The 14,443-nt window shown below is 37.5% G+C and overlaps 1 protein-coding gene across 1 annotated transcript in view; it reads left to right on the forward strand.

The window, feature by feature from the left end:
- PATJ (PATJ crumbs cell polarity complex component) overlaps nucleotides 1–14,443 on the forward strand; it is a 342,671-nt gene that overhangs the window by 115,558 nt on the left and 212,670 nt on the right. The window contains exons 19-22 of the mRNA XM_080656343.1: nucleotides 2,584–2,703; nucleotides 4,497–4,889; nucleotides 6,629–6,752; nucleotides 11,351–11,525. Of these exons, the coding sequence (XP_080512469.1) occupies nucleotides 2,584–2,703; nucleotides 4,497–4,889; nucleotides 6,629–6,752; nucleotides 11,351–11,525 (812 nt within the window). The remainder of the gene's footprint in view (nucleotides 1–2,583; nucleotides 2,704–4,496; nucleotides 4,890–6,628; nucleotides 6,753–11,350; nucleotides 11,526–14,443) is intronic.

The following is a 14,443-nucleotide window of genomic DNA, read 5'->3' on the forward strand; positions in this document are numbered from 1 at the left end:
TAGTATTTTTGCATTGGGGAACATTAATATGACCTTCTATTCTTCATGTATTACATATGAAGACATCTATATATTACTATCAGACACTTTAAATGTTTCAAAATGGGATATAGCATACAGCTTAGTCAAGTTCTTGACTTCGTACTGTATATTTGATATGTGGGGGTTGACATAGCTAATATATAACATGAGATACCCAGTTTTATTTTTGGACAAATTAAGAAAGGGTAAACTTGATATTTTATGGGGACCTCATTTTCTTGGTATTTTGGATTGTGTCAGAAACTTTGTCTAGATTTTCCCTGATGATCATTTGCCTGATTATTTGGCCTGCTAGAGGAAATCACAAACCAGTTATGGCCTCTAAGACTTAAACAGCATGTCTTGTAAGCAGCTTAGGCAAGTGTTTCAGGCAGTAAAAAAAAAATGGAGCTTAGTACCAGCTGGGTGTGGATTCCTATGCTATTTCTGGCAGGGGTCGAGCTACAGAAACCTTAGGACCTCGGAGCCGCACCTTAGAGGGTTTCAGAATGAAATAATTGTGTGATGGACCTTTGTCCAGGCTTCCCTCGGTGACTAGAAGGCTGTCAAGATACTTGGGAGTGGGAGGCCAATAAAGAAATGAGAGGAAGGTCATTTTCAAGACTAACAATTTTTAGTGGAATTACCACTAAGTAATTCCTTCTTTAACATCTGGGTTCTTTTAGCAAAACTATCTGTTTATGAGCTGTAAATAGTGATGCGTGGATCTTTTCTGAGGTGTCTGTCTCTTTCTCTCATTTGGTGGCCACTTACGAAACCACCTAATGTTTACTGAGCATTTGCTCATTCCTCAGCAGAAGTGGGGATGGAGTGTGAATAAAAAGGCCCAAAGTCAGGTTGGGGCAGAAAGATTATGAATTTGCAACAAGAGAACAAAGTATTTTTTTTTTAAAAGTTTTGTATCATATACATCTGTTTTATCTATGTATTTATAAATATTATAGAATCTTGTATTTTAGTCATATATTGATGTATATTATCAATAAAATAATTTTATGTTAACCACAAATGTGATTTACCTTCCCTTTTCTGCAAACTCACCTCAGATGGGTCAGATCCTAAAAATGAATGAACTGATTTTTTAAACGGCATTGTATCTTCAGAACTAACAGAATAGAGCTGGCAATGGAGTTCTTGAGCCAGACAGCTATGGTCTTTGCTTAGTTCTGTGATTTGCAAGGTCATGTGTCCATGTGTCCTTATTTAACCTCACCAGCTCCCCACTTCCTCGTCTATAAGGTGGGGATTGCCTGGCATGGTAGTTGAGATCACAGGCTCTAGAGCCACACAGCCAGGGTTCAAATTCTCGGTGTGTAACTGACTAGTTATGTTACATGGGACAAATTACTGTGTCCCTTTTACTCATCTGTAAAATGGGGTTAATAGCCCTAACTGGATTGGCTCAGTAGCTAGAGCATCAGCCTGTGGACGGAATGGTCCCAGTTTCGATTCCAGTCAAAGGCACATGCCTGAGTTGCGGGCTCAATCCCCAGTAGGGGGCGTGCAGAAGGCAGCAGATCAATGATCTCTCTCATCATTGATGTTTCTCCCTTTCCCTTCCTCTCTGAAATAATATATATATATATATATATATATATATATATATATATATATATATATTTAAATGGGGTTAATAAGAGCACATATCTATTAACAACTACATGAAATGAATTGAATCATTTGAAGTGCTTAGATCTGCACCAGTGGTTTTGCTGTTATTTTTAGACAAATATAAAATCCTGACCGTATAGGATATTATAAAGATTATGCTGAGATAAAGCATATGAAAGTATTTGCCATGGATTGTGATATGAAGCTAGGACTTGATAAAGCGTGGCTGTTATTACCTGGCACTGATATTGAGATGATAAGCCCCAGAATGGCTGTGCCTCTTCTTACGGAGAGTGACTACACTGTGCCCTGGTTAAACATTTTGAAAATCACCCTGTGAACACTTGTACATTTCTTGATAATAAGGTCCATTCCTGGGAAAGTGATTTTTTTCTTTAAGTCATATTTAAAAATAAAAAGTGTGAGAAGCTTTGACCTGAATATAGCTTTCTTTTTCATTGTTAAAGAAAAGTTGATTCTAATCAAACAAGGTGCATACATTTTATTATGTACTTGCACTTAATGGAAAAATAAGAATTAATCTGAAGGGAGTTTGAAATGAAGGTATTTTCTTGATTATAAAAGTGTTTCTGTGGTTGCCAGAGGGGCAAGGGTGGGAAATGAGTGAAGGTAGTCAAAAGGTACAAACTTTCAGTTATAAGATAAATAAGTTGTAAGGATGTAAATGTAAGGCATGGTGACTATAGTTAATACTGCACTGTATATTTGAAAGTTGCAGATGTTAACTAAATTTATTGTGATAATCATTTTGCAATATATACATATATTAAATCATTATTTTTATAAAACTACTATAATATTATATGTCACTTACATCTCAGTACAAAAAAATAGCTTCATGGTTGATAAAAACGTTTCTTCAGTTATGCAGAAAAGTAAAAAATAAAATAAAAATGCTTCTATTTTCAGGAAGATGATAAAGAGGAAGAAAGTCATTATCTTTTACATTCAAACACTAATGAAGACAAGACTGAAATTTCAGGAACAATTCATGATATAAATTCATCTTTAATACTTGAAGCACCCAAGGTATTTAGTACATTTATTTCCCATTTGAATGGTTTGCTGTGAGCTAAAGTTGCTATAAAGAAGACAATGCTTGTTACCACTCCCTTAGCTAAATATGTAGAGTTCAAATAATCCCCTCTCTATCTTTATTATTATTTTTTAAACTGAAATCTTTTCCCTCTTGTATCACATTGCCTCCATAAATGACATAGGCCAGTGTAAGGCATTTTCAAAGAACAAACATACTTTCTTTTATACTAATACTAGAGGCCCAATGCATGAAAATTCATGCAAGAGTAGGCCTTCCTTCCCCTGGCTGCTGGCACCGGCTTCCCTCCGGCACCTGGGACCCAGGCTTCCCTCCTCCTGCTGCTGGCAGGCACCTGGGATTTGGCTGGCTTCCCTCCAGCCATGGCTTCGTCAGGAAGGACGTCCGGAATGACATCAGGAAGACGTCCAGTCTAATTAGCATATTACCCTTTTATTATTATAGATTTCTTAAAATTTTGAGGGCAGAATGTATTTTTAAAAATAGACCTGCATTTATAATGATGTAGAAAACAGCTATATAAAAGAACTTCTTACTAAATACTTTCTAAAGAAAGTTTAGTTCAACCCTAATTTTTGCTTCAATTTTAGAAAGTTTATTTTAGCGCTTTTCCTTTTTTTCTTTTTAAAATGAACTGTGCTTATTTTGCTCTTTGCAGTTAGAGTATGGTTTTGCTTTACTTGTTAACAGCTATCTTTTGATATTCTTTACATAATTTGTTGACAGTGTCTCAAGCTGACAGATAGTCCATTATATTTTTTAGTGTAGACTTTTTTGGTTAAAATTTCATAAACACATGCCATGTCTAAATATACCTTCTACACACAACTTAAAAAAAATAAGTAGGTTGTAGTATTTGCTATACTGCATTAATTTAAAAGTTTTGCCACAGTGATATTTAGCTGCAAGTGAGGAAGTAATGGGAAAGAATAGATTCATTTCCAGGAATTTATACTTAGTAATACTTAAAATAGGACCTGTCATTGATCCCTTAGAATGAAATGGGCATCATTGTGATCAGCACCTTGACATCGCTAAGAATTAGATCAAAGGCTCAACAGCTCCATAGCATTACCAAAACTCAGCAATGTCCCTGCACATCTATGGCTATTTAGCTTCAGTTGTATGTACTTGTTCTTCTCATTAGTGAACTATAAATTAATTTAAAAGCATACTGTATTTATTCCTTTTTGTCATATATTTTCAAAGCAGATGAAAAAAATCTATTTATGTTTATGGTATATTATCAAAGAGTCATATTCAAAGGAGTGAAACATACTCCTCTTATCTTTAGTTTACGTGGAATGTTTATTTTTTTCCAAATAGCCATGATTTCTTTTGAGTTATGTAAGCTTGAAAATCCTGATCTGTTAAGTCTTTGCTTTTGTAAGTATTAATATGAAGTGTTTTTGTATTTATGTACTACTTTTTATATGAAATCCATGAGTTAAATTTTCAGTGTAGCAGTTTAACAAAATTGCTATTTCTGACTGAGCATTTTCAGGTGGTTAATGTATAATGAACCTTTTAGAATAGCCATTCACCTTGCCAAGGGCAGATTTCGGCCTCTGATTTACTGTTTGTCCCTTTCCTGGGTGGAAGGTTGTGTGGTAGTGAGCTTGTATTTCTCCTCGTGAGTAATGGAGAGCAGTTCATGTTAATCATGTGTTGGCATGTAGCAACGTCCCTGCAGCTACAGCAGGGGTTACTTTTCCAGCTTTAAGAGGGTGTTGCTTAACGTTTTTTGCAACTTTTTTTTTTACAGGAATTTAGAGATGAACCCTATTTTAAAGAAGAACTTGTGGATGAGCCACTTCTAAATTTGGGAAGATCTTTCCAGTCCCAACAAAAAGAGATAGACAATAGCAAGGAGGCCTGGGAAATGCATGAATTTCTGACTCCTGGATTGCAGGAAATGGGTGAAGAAAGAGAAATGCTTGTTGATGAAGAATATGAGCTCTATCAAGATTGCTTTCCGTCCATGGAGTTGTATCCCTCCTCACACATTCAAGAGGGTGCTCCTGTTCCGCCCATGAAGGAACTTCACTTTGGTACACAGTGGTTCTGTGACAGTGAACCACCTGACCCTCAAGAAGCAAGGTCCATGAGTGTATATTCCCCGGAGACACAGCAGTATGGCTACAGCACTGAAAACATGGTAAGGAGTGTTTTAGCACCGATCTTCCCTGTCTCCTCCCCTTCCTATCCCAGTCTCTAAGTCATGAAACTTTAAAAAAAACCACAAAATTTAATGAATCGTTTCACAATCATTTTTCCAAGATGTTACTATACATTGTGTTGCTGTAAGTAAAAGCTCATCTTTTCTGCATCACACAACTTTCAGCTGCAGTCAATAAGCTCCTGTTGCTTGGCTTTATCGTGTGTGTTTTTTGTTTTGTTTGTTCTTTTGTTTTACCCTTTTAGTGATGTTTTTCTCCTAATTACCCATTTCAAGAAAGAGGTCTCTTGCCATTTGATTTTTTTTTTTAATTCCCTCAGGGAAATACCCTTCTGTGTTTCTCACATAGTGTATTTGTCCAGGCAAATCAAGGCAAATTGATTCAAGATACATTGTTGTTTATAACTCACTTAACCACACTTTCTCTGTATTATATATGATACTAAATAGAGAGTCACCGAACTCTAGGAAATCATCTTTACATTTGTGATACTGCCCATGTACAACTGGCAGGAAAGCATTATATTTTAATGGGTTTGCCCTTGCTATTAAACCACCAATAAACTTTATCTTTTATAAAATTGGAGTTAACTGGTCACCAATTGGGATCATTTATTAGGGACATTTTTTCGTGTTTTATTTTATTTTTCCTGTCCCCAATTAAATCCCAGGCAAATGGAAAGAAAGTTATTGTACAGGGATATGCAGCAGTATATTCATTCAGATACAGTATGGCGCGCCCCTCACCGAGGTTAGCAGCGTTCCTGCAGTGATGTGCAAAGTGTTTTCATCTGCTCTTTCACAGGGCAGCTAGGACTGGGTTTTCCCTTTGCCTCCCTTAGACCTCTCCTCCCCTTTTCCCTTCTGCCGATGCTTGAGGGTCCTTCCGCCAATCAGGGCCCTGGACTAGATGTATTTATGGAACCCAGAGGATTCCTCATAATAGAGGACTCTGGGCAGTCTACCAGAGAACAGATGTTTTGGGATTGTGTGAATAATACCTTGATAAGGGAATAGGTGACACACAGAATCACCTGGTCTGTTGCCATTGACAATGGTGGCCATAATGTTGTCATTTAATTTTATGCCCATAAAAAGTTTGTTTAAAATATCATAATAAAATACTTCAGTAAAAATTGTATGTCCTGGAAGATTGTAACTTTGGAAAACTATAAAAGATTTGTATAAAAGGAGGCCAAAGAGGAAACTGTGATAAGTTATTGACTGTGCTTATCTTTGGTTTTAGGTTTGGGACATTGAGTGTTCACTATGCAGATAAGAGTGCTAGGGAGGATGTAGCCAAGGCTTAGAGCTATGGAAATTCACCAGGGATTTTGGGATCCTTTATTTATGTGGTGGTCCAGCGTGATCAGGAGGTAGTGTGTCAACCATTGACCTTGCTTAACTGGCTAGATCTTTTATTCCTCTACCTTGGTGAATGTTTATTTAAATCCACTTATTAATGTTTAGAGAAACAAATTTGTTGTTTAAAAAAATCCAGTATTTAGGAAAAAAAACACAGGTTTTTCTAGCCTGTACTCTTGCAAATATTAAGTTACCAGCGTTCATTACTGCTTGCTACAGTATAAACCGTTACTTGAGAAGGCCTGTTTTCAGGGCCAGTTTTCCACTATCATTATTGTCTGTTTAAACAACATTATAGTGTTCCACATTTTATCATAAAGTACTAATGCATTTCTGTTTTCCTTCCTCTCGAGATGAAAGAAAATTTTGGCATCAATTCCCATCCCTCCATATCCTCAACTGAAGGAAACAGTCAACAAGGCAGATTCGATGATCTGGAAAATCTTAATTCGTTAACAAAAAGCAGTCTGGAGTTAGGTTTGTGGTTTTTGTTTCTCCTGAACAGAAATTACATTATTTTGCAATCTTTCCATTTTATTTTTGTATGTGATAAATTTTACGGTCGCATTTCATTCATTATGGCTTTTCAAATTTAAATCAGCTTATTAATCTGCTTCCAAATATCTGGAAGAATAACTGTTGTTCATATTTTAACTTAGAGTTTTCAGATTTTGTTTTCTGAGAGGGCTGCATTTTCTCTGCCTCATTTTGCTTTTTATTATCAGGATGAATTAAAACTAAAACTAATACCCAAGGCTGAATCTGAAATAAGCCTCTACTGATATATATTAAAACCTTCGATGCTATTAAGTGATACTGTTAGCTCACTGAATGGGGTTGTTAAATATTAATGAAGAGAGGCATATTTTAAACATTTATGAAACATTTTTATAGTCATATATTACAGTCAATTTTGGTGCATTAATAACTTAGTTCCCATTAAAGAATCCTGAAAGTATCGTGCCTCTCCCTGTTTCCCCCCAGTATTGATTCTTATATAATTTTGAAAACTTGCTGAAACCGGTTTGGCTCAGTGGATAGAGCGTCAGCCTGCGGACTGAAGGGTCCCGGGTTCGATTCCGGTCAAGGGCATGTACCTTGGTTGCGGGCACATCCCCAGTGGGAGGTGTGCAGGAGGCAGCTGATCGATGTCTCTCTCTCATCGGTGTTTCTAGCTCTCTATCCCTCTCCCTTCTTCTCTGTAAAATATCAATAAAATATATTAAAAAAAAAAGAAAAAAGAAAAGAAAACTTGACTTTAACAAATATTTTTTTCATCCAACACTGAAATATCAAATGTTATAATATTAGGATCCCTAGTTGAAACTGTTAAATTCTTTTGTAGCACTGGGATTTATAGAGCCATTGTTCAGGATTCATGCTGTCCTTCACCTGTTAGGACTCTACTTATAGGAAAAATCTTTCTCTGTGAGAAATTCTTGTGTGTATGGTAATATGCTATAAGGACAAAGAAAGAACTACAGAAAATTATGTAAGTTTTATGTAAATGTAATTTTTTTGAGAGAGAGAAAGAGAAAGAATGGAATTCTTCATGGTAAAGATTGAAGGCATCTGTGAGATAATAACAATGATCAATTCCCTGTGAATCAACAGGGATAATTTTGAATATCTGAGATTAGATGAGACTATCCAGTTTTGCATGATCTATAACTGATCATGACTAGGGGAAAATATGGGAAATTTTTCACCAAAATTCTCTAAGTATACTGTGTTTTTTTGTTTGTTTTTGCTTAAATATATTTATATTTATTTCAGAGAGGGAGAGAGAAATAGAAACATCAATGATAAGAGAGAATCATTGATTGGCTCCCTCCTATATACCCCACACTGGGGGATCAAGCCTGCAACCTGGGCATGTGCCCTGACTGGGAATCAAACTGTGACCTCCTGTTTCATAGATTGACACTCAACCACTGAGCACACCAGCCAGGCAAGGATATTGTGTGTGCGTGTTTTAATAAAAACCCACCACATTTCTATAGTCCTCCAATTATTAAATACTTGGGAAAGGTGTATAGCACAAATTAATAAATAAATGAATTAATAGACCATATCCATGTTATTACCACTGATACTTCATAACAATCTTGGTACTATTGTGGCCCAGATAATTTTTGGTTGGAGGGTTGAACTGTGCATTGCATGATGTTTAGCAGCGTCCCTGCCTTCTAACCCTAGATGCCAGTGGTACTCCCACCCGAGTCATGATCAAAATCAAAATGTCTCTAGACATGCCAAATGTCCCTTGGGAGGCAAAATTGCCACTCTTTGAACCTATTCTCTTCATGGGATGATCCAGTCCCCTCCTAGGTGACTCCAAAGTTAGTTCCACTGCCTTCTGCTGCCTGTATGAGTTTCCTAGGGCTATTGTAACAAATTGTCACTGATGTTGTGGCTTAAAAGAACAGAAATGAATTCTCTCCGTGTTCTGGAGGCCGGGAGTCCAAAATCAAGGTGTTGTGCTCCCACTCAAGGTGCTAGGGAAGAATCTGTTCTTCGCCTCTTCCAGCTACTGGTGGCTCCAGCCTTCTTTGGTTTGTGGTTGCATCACTCCATTATCTGCCTCTGTCTTCACATGGCCTTCTTTTCTTCCTACCTGTGTCTTCTCCTCTTTTGTCTCTTATAAGGACATCTATCACTGGATTTAGGTCTCACTTTGGTAATCCAGGATGGTCTCATCTCAAGATATTAATATCTGCAAAAACTATTTCTTTCCCCCAAGTAAGGTCACATTCATAAGTCCTGTAGCATGGATATACCTTTTAAGGGGTTCACCATTCAACCTACTACACTGCCTTAATATAATACTTTGCAAGGCCCTGGAAATAATTTATTTTCAGAGATTATAGCTTTCAGAGTAAAGCTGTCTTAGACCTGTATTCACTAGAAAATCATTCATAACCACATGCTTTTGGGAAAAAATTTTGAGAGCCTCCAGAATTCCATGTGGCAGGCATGAGTATTTGGATTAAAGCTAATCATGGGTGGGCTGAGAAATTACTGATGCCGAGTCAATACAGATTTCAGCAGCATACATATTGAGTTAATTGTACTCAATTTCATTTTTCTCTCGAGAGCCATGCCCGGCCTATGGCAGACTATTCCAGTCCCAGGAACTTTAGGACTAAGCAGTTAACCTGCTGAGTCACCAGGCAGGCCTTCAGGCTTCTCCAAGCCTCTTTATTTCTTCAACTGTAAAATGAAGGATTTAGGCTAAGTGTTCTCTAAAGCCTCTTTTAAATCTCTAGCTCTCTGACCACTTTATAAGTAACAGACCATTTTAGATTTACCTAAGAACAATTGATTTAAAAATTGGTTTTGGAGACCTATGTATAAAGGACTATTCTTGACTCTATACTTTATCCAAAATTATGTGTCCTCCAAGAGCCTATACTCCTCATGAGCTATGAAACTAAGCCTACAAATTAGTATAATTAATGCTATAAAGCATACAAGATAAATTTTAAATCAGTAACACATTTAGTGTTACAAGATTTCCGAGAGAAAGTAGTTCTTTTTCCCAATCTTTACCCCTACCTGGAGTGTGCCTCCAGTGAACCCTGGATGAATTTCTGTTATTGCGCCCAAGAGTCAGGCATACATACTCAATTGCATGCCAGTCTCGTACGTAGACTAAGCTCTGAGGGGCAAGGCTTATCTCTGATTACGTTGTCATAGTAGGTGCTCAAGAAGTATTTGTCAAATGAGAACGTGACATGCTGCTTATATGTGGTTATTTAACAACAGAATAAACCTCCCTTTTTTTCAGTTGCTAAGTTGTACAGTACCCAATCTCCTCTCTACTTGGATTCTTGTTGCCTTTATTTTGTTGCCTATTTTTGTTCTTGTACCCCGCTAAGTATAAGTCTTTTGAAAATGTTTCCCATTCCTCTCCTGTAAGCATTAACTTCCATTTACCCAGAATATATATTTTTAAGTTCTCTGTTTTTCTAACCTTTGTGCTCCTGTTATGGCCATTACTTAACAACTGCACAGGCCCTAAAGGACTGGATTTGTTTTATGGGCTCCCGGGTACTGTGTGCGCTTGGTGAACAGCTTTGTAAAGTGAAACTGTGTCAAGCACTGTGAGAGATGAAAATGTGTGCCTGAAAAAAAAAAAAATGTGTGCCTGAGCACCGCCAAGGGTCCATGGAGGAGGGGTAGGGCAAAGGGCATGGGCAGTCTTCGTGTGGAGCAGGTAATGCAAAGTTTTAGACAAACTGTAGCAACCTGTAAAACCCAATGCTATTAATTTGCCAGCATAGCTGGATGGGAAATAGCTCTGCATATAGAGCTGGTTTTCTGCTCTTAAGACTCTGGTGTTAGGCCATCCCTCTCAGAATCTTGATCCTACCCCTGGTCGCTCCTCAGTGGAGTGGAGGCAGGCATAAGCAGAGCTGGAAGAGTGAGGCAGGGATACAGATATGACTGCCTTGCGGAAATGTGGGCCCTAGTCGATGGGATAGAGGGTGCTTGGGGTAGGAGAAAGCAACTGAGACTTCCTTTCATGCCACCTAAATGTTACAGTTATTTTCACCCCCTCGTCAGATTCTCTGTTGCATTACCAACCAATTATATCCTGATTCTGAAGTTTCTATAAGATAAAAAACAGAAGTCACAGTGAGTTTATTAGAAAATTTGTTCAGTGTGAAGAAATGGAGAGTTTAGGTGATGCTTATAGGAAAAACTAAAAGACTATATCTCTTAGAAATTATTTCTAATTTCCTCCAAAATATACTATAAATATATAGGCTTAAGGGAGGCATTTGATGTATAGTTCATCATATTTGAACCTGCAACCTGGGTATTAGCCCTGACCAGGAATTGAACCCACCAAATCTTCAGCGTATGGGATAATGCTTCATCCAACTGAGTCACACCAACCAGGGCTCTGGCTTCATTTTTCACCATCATCTGACGTATTAAATATTTTACTTATTTAGTGTAATATAAATAAGTCTTCTTCTTAGAAGGGACTTGCCCATAGTAGATGCTCCTATTTGTTGAATGAATGAAAGCATTTTGTGTTCACTATTTTTCGGTTTACTCTATAGGCATGATGATTCCGAATGACGTCCAAGGTCCTGGCTTGCTTGTTGAACTGCCCGCTATGGCTCAAGGAAGGCAGCAAGAAGATCTGCCCTTATACCAACTCCCCAGGACCCGAGTTGTTTCCAAGACCTCAGCACACACAGGGATGTTGTCTTCTAGATACACCACTGATGCATAGTATGATTTCCTTTTCTTTTACATTATAAAATAGTTCTCTTTTTTCTTCTATAAAAATGAAACAAACATGATTATGGTGACACACTTGGAAAATACAGAAAAATATTTTGAATAAAACCCACTATATTAGACAATATACTAATTGTCTAATTACATACATACATAAAATTATGCCTTATATACAATTCTTTATTCTCGCAGTTGCATGCAAAATGGATTACATGGAGTATTTGCTTAGAAAATGGGAGGTTAATAGTTTATTTTTAACAACTCAAGCAAGGAGTACGTGAACAAATGACGGAATGAATTTAAGAGTTAGAGAATCTATAGGAATTGGTGTCTGATAACATGTGGGAAGTGAGAGGGAATAGTTGATGATGACTCATGGTCCTCGAATGGAAAACCAAATAGATAGTGGGACCATTAGTTCTTTGACATAAGATTATAAGAGCATAAACAGGTTGGAAGGGAAAATAATGAGTTCAGTTTGAGACATATTGAGGGTTTAAGTATTCATGGGACAACAAAGTAAAGTGGAGTCAATTGGATCCATGATTCTTGGGATTAATGTTGAGGTTGTCCTGACATGGATAATTGGGGACAAGATCAGGCAAGCATTAGTGAAATTCCTGGGTTTGAGTAGCCTTTCAGGGAAGTTCAAGTAATAAGAAAAGCATAGGGTCAAAATTGGAGACCTGCAAAGCAACAAGCAATATTAAAGGTATGAATGGAGGAAAAAAATAGGAAAGTGGAATGAACAAATGATAGAAGGAAATTGATGAACCAGAGGTTGACATAGAAATTAAGGGAAGAGAGCATTTTAACAAAAAAATCATCACAAACTATGGTCACATGCTACAGGGAAGTCAAGCAGATAAAATGGAAATGTTTTCATGGGGCGTGGCCATATGGTCCTTGGTAAGCACAGTTTTATTAGAGTGCATGGTGAATTGAGAATTGAACGTAAGGTCTGAAACTGGACATAGAAAGAACAGACCAGTGTTTTGAGAATCCTGATCATGAAAAGAGGCAGATAGAATGCATGAGGTAGGTAGGTAGGTAGGTAGGTAGGTAGGTGATAGATAGATAGATAGATAGATAGATAGATAGATAGATAGATAGATAGATAGATGATAGATAGATAGATAAAGATAGATGATAGAGGGAGAATGAGAGAGAATATGTGTGTGTGTCTGTCTGTGTCTTTCTGGAAACGATCCAGAAAAGAAATATGTAAATTCTAGGAAAGGGGGTGATTAAACATAGTTCATATAGAGACCCAGTGACCTTGATTTTTTTCTCTGTCATTTAGGGGAAAAGGTACTTTCTAAGAGTGTTGGGGTGCTAGTAGAGTGGCATGAAAAGGAGAAGTGTCAGAGTAGAGATTAGCTTTTAAAACAAGGGGAGGGGAGTAATGGCTTAGTGGTGGAAGGGAGTTTAGAAAAATATTGGCCCCTCTTGCCAAGTTCCCAGAGAGCGAGAGAATGAGCATTAACTACTTGAGTGTGGTATCATGACAAAGAACCAGCAGCTGTTGAGAGAACAGAGAAGGTATCGAGAACATTCATTGAAGAGGTTAGTGCATGGAGTAGTTTCTTTACAACTCAAGGAAGTTCCACAAAGTGATGGGAGTTTGGCTGGGCAGGTGATGGAGGGTGGAGTGATATATGAAGGTGAAACCAGAGTGTAGCACTTTGAGTACAGCAGGGGAATGAACAAAGGAGCTGGAGGTACTGACATAGCATAACAAGAATGAGTATTAGGGTGGGGTTGATTGGCCCTAATGTTTTTATTAAACCCTTAGTCCAAGAATGATTTTATATCATCTACCAACACAATGATATTGTCTTCTCTATTCAATAATCTGTGACCTTTGCCTAGAGTTTTAGATAGAAACGTTGTTCTTTGTGCTTCTGTGTAGCTCATCTCTGAGTGGAAAGGGAAGACACAGATAGGCCCAACTAGGACAATCTGGTGGCTTTTCACACAGAACTGGAGCAGTGTGCAGAGGGGTGGTGCTGGTAGGCCTGGTGTCCTAGTGACCTAACCAGCTCCTGGAGGAACTTGCAGTGTTAAACAAGCAATGTATTTGCTTGTTTAGGAGAGATGTCTGGAAGTGGCAGTACTGGAAAGGTTAGCAATACATTTTATGACTTTTTATGTGGTCAAATTACTTTTTAAATGAGACACTTTTGTCTTTTAAATTTCCCTTGTGCTTAGTGTTAATCATTGACTCTGGCTGAAGAATTCAGAAATGGGGCTACTTCTCTAAAGCTATAGAACTATTAACTGTAGAATTGGAAAAGTTCTAAACAAATTTCCAAACCCACTCCTCCTTCCTCACGCAGAAGACAAAACGGAACATCAGTTGTATCTTAATTCTGCCAGCTTCTGAGAGGGAAGATAGACTTTACTCTTATGCCATTGCTTTTTTCTCCTAAAATGAGTACTTTAACAAGTCAATTTCTTATGCAAGCACAGGAATTTAAGGGCTCCAACCTAATTTTGTCTTGGGAGATCAGTCTTGCATTTGAAAGTTGTACTTTTGGCTTGCTCACATAGATTCAGGATATATTTAAGTCTCAGCAGGTCCAGAAGACTTCCTGTAAATCATCGTCCCCGTTTTAATCTTTTAGCGAATGCCCATGGAGTTAGCATCCTGGGTGAATACTTATTGCTACTCAGGAGTCTTTCTGAGTCATGCATAGATTCTTTTGGAAGATAGTCTTTTAGATTATCAGGGTGTCATGAAGTACTAAATAGTATCTTAGAATTTCTTCTTTGCATTAATTGTAGTGTAGTTCTTTAATGTGCATATACACTGAGTGACCAGATTATTATGATCTCTGAATGCATAATAATCTGGCAACTCAGTGTATATCCTATATAATAAAAGGCTAATATGCAAATTGTCCCCA

Source organism: Plecotus auritus (genome assembly GCF_963455305.1).
Source record: "Plecotus auritus genome assembly, chromosome: 2".
Classification (NCBI taxonomy): Eukaryota; Metazoa; Chordata; class Mammalia; order Chiroptera; family Vespertilionidae; genus Plecotus; species Plecotus auritus.